Source organism: Elephas maximus, chromosome 9 (assembly GCF_024166365.1).
Source record: "Elephas maximus indicus isolate mEleMax1 chromosome 9, mEleMax1 primary haplotype, whole genome shotgun sequence".
Lineage (NCBI taxonomy): Eukaryota > Metazoa > Chordata > Mammalia > Proboscidea > Elephantidae > Elephas > Elephas maximus.
In genome coordinates this window covers 81,895,406-81,903,672 of record NC_064827.1, presented here as the reverse complement: position 1 = coordinate 81,903,672, position 8,267 = coordinate 81,895,406, and the positions used below count along the sequence as shown (strand labels likewise).

Genomic DNA, 8,267 nt, shown 5'->3' with positions numbered 1-8,267 from the left:
TGCTGAGGTAGGTGTTCTGCCCCCTTTATCCTGACCTTTTTGGAGGTGGAGTTTAACTCGGCCCGCGGGGTGTGTGTGTGTGTGTGTGTGGTGGGGAGATCGGGAGAGAAATAAAAGGCAAAGAGAGTCCGAGATAAAAAAGACAGCGAGATTGAGAAGAAGGGAGGGAGGGAGAGAAAAAAAGGAGGGAGGGAGAGGAGCGCGCAGGGGGAGGCGCGGGAGCGGAAAGCGGGGACCGCGCACAGCGCGAGCGGCAGGCGGGCAGCCGGCCGGCGCTCTAGCGCTCCTGCTGCCTCTCTCGCCCGCACTCACAGCCGCGCACACACTGGCGCACACGCACATTCACACACACCCTCACCCGCGTGCTCGCACGCCCAGGCCGCCCCAGCCTGCGCCCACTCGGCGCCTTTGCGCTCTGCAGCGGCGCGCCTAGCCGGGCGCCCCCACCACTCCTGCCGGAAGATGGTCAACGACCGGTGGAAGACCATGGGCGGCGCTTCCCAACTTGAGGACCGGCCGCAAGAGAAGCCGCAGGTACGCGCGGGCCCGGGGCACGGGACATGGGCCCGCGCGGCTGGCGAGGCGATGGCCGCTCCAGCCGGCGGGGCGGGCGCCGAAGCGCGGGGGTTGGAGTTTGGGGCGCACCCACGGAAGGCGCTGGAGGCTCGGAGCGGGCACTTTCCTCTCTTCCTCCTTCCACCGAGGCTTGAACTCAGGGTGCTTGTGGGCGGCGCCCGCAGCAGAGACCTCTGGTGCACGCGTGTGCGGAGGGGGAGGGGTTGTAATACTGGCCCTTTAGTTCACTGTGTTACCCCAGACAAATCACACTCCTTCATGAACCTCGTTTTCATCGCCTCTGTAATGGGTATATTAGTCTCTCACTAAGTCCCAACTCTGGGCGCAGTCTTGCGCGAGGCGCCTGGCATGGGTTACCTGAGCTTCAGGACCAGGACCTGACCCCTGTATCTCTGAATACTCAGGTTTTAGCCAACGCCCCCGCATACAGGAGGGATCAATAAATATTTGTCTTGTGTAAGACGCGGTGTATTGTGATTCTCTAGCTTTCACAGTCAAGGAAAGGGAGTCTTAGAGAGGGTTGGCTCCTGCCTGAGGCCACTCAGCTCTGCTGGGATTTGAACCCAAGTCTGTGTCTTCCAGGGCTGGTTCATTCCATACTTCCTGCTGCCTCTTCAGGGGCAGGGGAGGAGGGCTTGGAGGGTGCCTAGGGCAGTGTCCCACAAGGGGGTGAGAGCAGAGCACCAGGGCTGGCCAGAGAGGAGGCTGGAGAAGGGAAGCTGAGGTGGAGGGGCTGCCCTGGGGCTGCCCCAGGCCAAGCGCTAGGGGACGGGGGCAAGCAGGCAAAATGAGGAGGCCCTTTTTTTTTACTCGCTAAGGAGAAGAAATAATGGGCCTGCCCGTTTTAAATTTTAAATTTCTCCCAGACAGATGTCACTGGGGAAGGAACAGTTCGTGTTTGCAGAGGCAAGAGGGGGGCGGTGGTGTCGGGGCTTCACCACCCCTCATTCTCAGGAGCTGCAACCTGCTCATTCTTTCTGGGCTGACGCTGCCACGGTGTGGGGGGCCCAGGCCTCTACAGTTTGTAAATCCCTTTCCTATCCATGTGCACCACCTCCCTTCCCACAGCAGCCTGGGAGCTAGGCAAGGATGCACATTCTTATGTCACAGACCAGGGAATGGTTGCTCAGAGAGGTCATGGGCTGTGCCCAAGTCACACAGCATGTTAGAAGGAGAACTAGGATTCCAACCTGGGCTGAAGCCAAGCCTATCTCTCTGTACCTCCCAGGAATAGTCTGTTCCTCCTCCACTTCAGGTCCACACCCAGGCTGTCCCCAGATAATAAGTCACCCCCGACTGAGATCTGACTTTCTCCTCCCTTAGCAAAAGCAGTCTCAAATCCTGGACTTATCTTTCGAGGCTGTCCCTAGCCAGGCACATCCGTCCTTCCCGTTAGTCACCTTATATGTAGTGACTCCCTGGGCCCCACATCAGGCTGCCCCACCTCCAGATCTTTGCTTATCCTGTTGGCCCTATCAAGCTCCCCAACGTGCACACCACACACACACACACACACACACACACACCCCTTCACTCGGAAACTCTACATATACTTCAAAACCCAGTTCAAATGCCATCTCCTCAGGGAAGCCTTCCTTGATGCCTGGTGCCTGTGCCTTAATGTCCCTGGAGAGTTTAACCCTGCCTTTTGGCTGTCTTTATCTTATTGCCGTGTCCCCTAGTCCTGAGGCCCTGCCATGATCTGGAGCTCCTTTTGGACACTGCCCATCTCTAGGTCTCTACCTGGGCCCAGACTCTAGCCCTTCCATGCGCTCAGGTAGGGAACGGAGGGGTATTTGCAGAACTGAACTGTATGAAACCCGGGCAGGAGGAGCCTCAGGAGAGAAGGCAGCAATCCCTGCTCTGTCTGAAGGGAAGGTGGCTTCTGAGGAATCTGTTTGAAATGTGGCTTCAAGGCCTCTTGGGCTGGGCCCAGCCTCTCCCTGCTGCTCCCTGGGGGCACAGATTCCACCTGCCACCAGTCCAGAGCCCAGACATCTGCCCCCTGGCATCAGAGGTAGTCAAGAGCTGTGGCCCCAGGGGCTTGGGCCAATATCAACCACCCACCTCCCTTCCCCACCCCCTGGTGACCCAGCATTAGACAGGCTGTCCTTTATGCCAGCCCCAGGCTTGTATAAAGCTTCAGACAAGAGGCAAGGCCTTTCTTTTGCCCTCTTTTGGGCCAGCCCTTTCTTGGGTCCCACATTCTTTCCTCCCTTGCTTCTAGTTTCATCTCCACCACTGACAGGCTGTGTGACTCTGGGTAAGTTATTACTCCCCCTCCCTGGGCCTGGACCTGTAAAATGGGAACAGCAGTCCCTGCTTCCTCTTTACTTCACAAGGGCTGTTACGAGGGTCAAGGGAAATTCGCATGTGCTTTGCAGACTGTAAAGCACTTTGCACCTGTGAGGAGGACAGAAGCAGCCTGTCCCCTTTCACCAGCCATCAGTACGCTGGTCGCCCCTCCCCCCATCAGGGAAAGCAATGGATCCAACCAGCCAGCTCCCAGAGGAAGGACCTGGCAGAGGTTCTTTAAGGGCACTTCCTCTAGGGGAATAAAGGCCAATGCCCCACTCTGCACACCAGTTGGCCACACATCCACATTTGTCATTTCTTAGTCATAACCACTCTGGGAGGTTGGTGGTGCGATGATTAACCCATTTGGTAGATGAGGAAACCAAGGCTAAGAGAGCTGGAGCCAGGGCCCATGGCTCTGTGGGAAAATGTGGAAAGATGAGGGAAGAGAGGCTGGCTGTCCTTTCTCTATCCAGCCTGCGTTATGTAATTCATGAGGAGAGCCTTCGGTGTCAGGGCTGCGTGGTTCTCTGGGCACTCAGCACCACTGCCACAGAAGGGCCTGTGTCCAAGTGCTCCCACTCTCAGGAACTGCCTCAGGTCCGCTCTGCCCCACCCTGTCCAGCCTCAGCTACTCCTTTGCTGGGTGACCTTGGACAGGTTGCCTGACTTCATTAGTGTTCCTTCTCCACCTACAGAAGGAAGGGGCTCTCATACCCTTGGAGCAGGGAGATGACAGTGAAGTGATACTTGCCAGGAGTCTGGGGTTGCTTAGATGAAAGGATCTAGAAATAGACAGGATTATTCTACTCCCTGAGTTCGGGGCAGGAGTCATCCTGTAAACACCTCCTCCAGAGCCACCTTGTTTCTGAGCAGGTCTCAATCCACGCTACCTATAGGAAGTCAACCTTAGTGGTCCAAGACCACCCATCCCAAGCAGTGTATTTCTGATACATTTAAAACTTCTAAAAACATTCCAGAAAGAAAAAAAATCTTTTTTTTCTCATTGGGAAGTTCTTCCTGATGTCGAACTAAATCCCTTCTACATTTAATTCACTCAACTATTTATACAGTCCTGGAGCCCTGGTGGTACAGTGGTTAAGAGCTCAGCTGCTAACCAAAAGGTTGGCAGTTTGAATCTACCCGCTGCTCTGCAGAAGAAAGTCGCGGCAGCCTGCTTCTGTAAAGACTTAGAGCCTTGGAAACCTGATGTGGCAGTTCTATCCTGTCCTATAGGGTCCCCATGAGTTGGAATAGACTGGTTGGCATTGGGTTTGGTTTTGTTTTATAGAGTCCCTACCTTGAGCTAGGAGATACAGCCGTGAATCTGGTGGATATGGTCTGTGCTTCAGGGAACTTAGAGTCTCATGGGGGGAACAAATAAACCCACAAGTCAGGTATTACAAGCTGTGATGAGTGCCATAAAGAAAAAAATATGTGCGTCTTTCCTCCTGGTCCCTGTGGTTTGCACTGAGGTCACCAAATAGTCGTGAAATAAGGGAAGCAGAGGCCCATGGGGGATTAGAAGCCAAGAGTGTCTTCCTTCACTCATCATTACCCAAATGTCTAGTTCAGTGGTGTGGGCTGTGATGGGGGAGGCTGGGGAGGCCAGAAGCCCAGCTAGGGGCAGGGTGCACAGAAGGCTTCCTGGAGGAGGTGATTTCTAAGCTCAGCCAGAGTCTGGTTGGGTGGAGGGGGCCCCAGGAGAGAGAATAGCATGTGCCGAGTCTATACTCGAGGGAGGTCCAGGTGTGTTAGGGGGGAATGAAAAGAGATCAAGGCAGGCAGAGAGAACAAAGTAGGGGTGGAAGGTGAGGCTGGGGCTGGGGAGACTGAGGGTGCCTTAGGCCTTGCGGACAAACAATGCCTGCTCCTGAGGCCTTGGTAGCCCCAGAGGGGTTTAAGCTGGACAGTGTTCTGATCTGCTCTGCTTTTAGGAAAGGCCCTTAGGGGCCCACTAGAGAATGGGTTGACATCGCTAGGAGGCAGTAGGGAGCCAGTGGGGAGATGGTCCAAGTGATTTAGAGGCCAGTGATGTAGAAGCAGATGAGGGGACCTAGACCAGGGCAGGAGCTGGGGCCATAGGAACCTCTTTGACAGGGAATTGGAGGAGGTGGAGTGAACAGAACCAGGTGACTGGCTGGGCTTGGGGGTTGCAGGAGTGGAGTACAGGGAGGTACCTGACTTTGGAGGGGTAGCTGGTGGGTGTTGGGGCTATCCCCAGATTGGGAAACTCAGTGGGGCTCATGTTTCGGGGGAGAAATGCCTGGTTTGTGGGCATGAGACCCAGCTGGGCCATCCGGGAGGTCAAGTGCTGTGATGGCGGGGGGTGGAAGGGGGGAGGAAGGGGTGGGGAAGGTGGACAAGACTCTCACAGGAGACATCTGGAGACCCCTGAGAAATGGGCCTGGAGCCGACTGCTCCCTGGAGAGGGAGAGAGCTCGGGGAGCTTGGAGCCTCCAAGGGGGACAGCTCCCCAAGCCCTGCCTCTTTGTCCCCTTGGACACCTGCAGCTACTTCTCCCAGGACCCACCCTGGGACCTGAAGCTTCAGATGTCCCTAATTATCAGTTCCATTTAAAAGGCCCAGCAGGACAGGGGGCTCTCCCTCAAAGGCCTACAGACCCTCCCCCCTTCAGTCCCTAGGACCCTAGGATTTTGAGCCAGCCCCTCACTCTCAGGGGCTCTCCAGGACCTCCCACTGGGGCCCAGGGGCTCGGATTTCAACCAGGGTTCCAGCCATTTGTCCAGGGAGAGGTGAGGAAGAACCCCAGGAGCATTGGATTGGGGCAGGGATTGGTGCCCACCCTCCCCACTGATCCCACAGGCCATGCCAGAGTACCTGCTCAACCCCCTTAGTTTTCCAACCCAAAGCCCCAAGATGTGTTTTTGTTATGATGAGCAGCTATCCTGCCCTGGCTAGGGTACTCCTGGGAGACAGAGCGGGGAGGTGTTCAGATCAGCCTGCACCTAGATCAAACCTTGCCTGGCCTCCCTTTCAAGGCCAGCAGGGGGAGGAGACTTTCTTCTCACTTGAGTCCAAGGAATTTGATCTCTCAGTCCTGCCCAGGGGGATACCCAGCCCAGCTCCCTCAGAAAACAAGGAAGAAGGGGAGGGTGTGGGGCTAGGTAGGATTGTTTAGCAGGGCACTTTGGTGCCCAGTCTCTTTCTTCTGAGCCCTCCCTTCCTTTGCCAGACCCTCATGGTCTCTGCTGGAGGCTGGGGACTCAGAGGAGGCAGCCTCTGCAGATGTCATACTGCAATTGAGGACCCTCTGGGGATGCCTGCCTCTTGCCTCCACCCTGTCACCAGCTGCCCTTGTCCTTACTAAGACCAGGGTTTCCTGGGGAGCTGTTGACCCTGGGCCAGGGGCTGGGGGTCACCCAGGGAACAAAGCCAGGCACCCCCAGCTGGGAGCTCAGGCAGGAGTGGTAGGAATGGGTTTTGAACCCAGGGCTTCTGACTCCTCCCACGTCACGCTGCCTCAAAATGCCTTCCTGGGGAGGCAGAGTGTTTTGTGTGCCTCCCCAAGACCCCAGGCTGTGCACCTCGCTCTGCTGAGGCCGAAGGCTGATTAATAAGCTCCAGACTCAGTTGGGCTGCAAACCGCAAAAGCCCCCCCTTATTATCTCAGGCAGATTTCTTTGCGAGGCACGTAAAAGCCTATAAAAGCGAACAGTACTTCATCTTTAAGGTGGTCTCCAAAGACTAATTCTCCTCTGCTGAGTGGCCTGTTTCATCGCCAATCTCTATCATCCTCTGCTCACCCGCCTGCCCCTCTACAGACCCCCTGTGGCTTTCTCCAGCCCCTCTCTTCCTCCTCACCCTCTGCCCGTCCCCCAGTGGCTGGGATGGAGGTGGAAAGAGGACACCCGATAGGGCTGGCATCCCAGAGATGGAGACAGAGAGGAGAGATGCTGGCCCCTCTGCCAGCCCAACCCCTGCCTCACCGGCCGGGGGACCTTAATGCCATTCAGTCTGAGGATGCGCTCAGAGCCGCTTGCTCGGGGCAAGGTGTCTCTCTGGATGGACATACCTGGGGAGCGGGCACAACAGGGACTTGCTGACACAGAGCTTTGTCACTCAAATCCCAGCCATACGTTAGACAGAGGAGATAGCTCGGCAAGCAGCCCTGGCATAGATGGGCATGATTCCAGAGCCACCCAGCCTCTGGTTCAAGTCCCGGCTTTATCACTGGCTCCCAGTGTGACCTTGGGCAAGGGCCTTCCACTCTCGGAGCCTCAGTGTTCCTGTCTGCAAAATGAATTCAGCTGTAGCACCGACCGCAGAGGGTTTTGGAGGTTTCAATGGTGGGAACATAGTAATTGCCCAAGGGATGGTGGCGAGATTGTGATGCCAGCCTGTCTGGAAGCTGCTGTCTTGTGGTGGTTGGGGACTTGGGGCAGCCTGGAGGCTACCTTCATTCCATGCCATGCCATCTGGGCACAGAGTCAGAGGTGGCTTTGCCTGGGAATCCAGGGCTTAGCAGGGAGGTCCTGAGCCTCTGCCATGGCAAGTGCTGCAGGTCCCAGCAATGCCTCCACCTCCACCCCTTGCCAGCATCGTCTAGGAGACATGACCTAGTCCATCTGCTCTCTCTCCCTCCCTCTTTTCCTCTCTTTTTTCCATCCTTCCAGCAAACAGCCCTCAGGATTGCTCTGTACCCAGTGGTGAGCAGGACAGTACTCACCAGGTCTCTGCCCTCGGGGGGCTCACAATATATGGCCAGGTTCTTGGACCTGGGATTCACTGGCCTTCAGTCCCCAGAAATTGTGTCCACAGTCTTCATCAGATTTCCAGAGGGATCCACATTCCCCAAAAGGTTAAGGGTCACGATCCATGGGATATAAACTCCCTCAGGCAGGGGCCAGATCTGACTTGTCCACTGCTACCTCCTCAGAGAGTGGCCTAGAGCCTGGTTCATGTGAGACCCAGTGAATGTCGAATGGATGTTTGAATGAATAAACAGACAATGAATATCAGTCTTGATAAGCACCGCTACGCGGAAGCACAGAGGGTTGTGATCACAGAGGAGGAGTCCCTTATAAGTTGGGGAGAGGGATGATGAGATAGTCAAGGAAGGCTCCCTGGTAGAGGTGATATCTCGTCAACTGAGACCTGAAGGAAGAGAATAAGTAGGGCCTGTGGCGGGGGAATATGGAAACGGGCATGCTCCGGGCAAAGGATGCAGTGTGCAGAGCCAACCGAGGGAAACCGTAACATGTTCTGGTCTGGCTGGTGTAAATTGGTTGGTACCAACGTGGGCCCCAAGGAACCTGGGCAGTGTGTGGAGAGAGGAGGAGTGGAGCACTGAGCCAGGGGGCACTATCACTGCAGAGACAGGCCAAGGGATCCCCTCCCCTGCCAACAAAAAGGACCCCTTCCTTGGGGTTTGC

General features: G+C 56.1%; 1 protein-coding gene across 1 annotated transcript in view; it reads left to right on the top strand.

Annotated features, from left to right (window-relative positions):
* The first annotated feature begins 462 nt into the window (after positions 1-462).
* FIBCD1 (fibrinogen C domain containing 1) overlaps positions 463-8,267 on the top strand; it is a 37,428-nt gene continuing 29,623 nt past the window's right edge. Inside the window, exon 1 of the mRNA XM_049894998.1 lies at positions 463-534. Within this exon, the coding sequence (XP_049750955.1) occupies positions 463-534 (72 nt within the window). The remainder of the gene's footprint in view (positions 535-8,267) is intronic.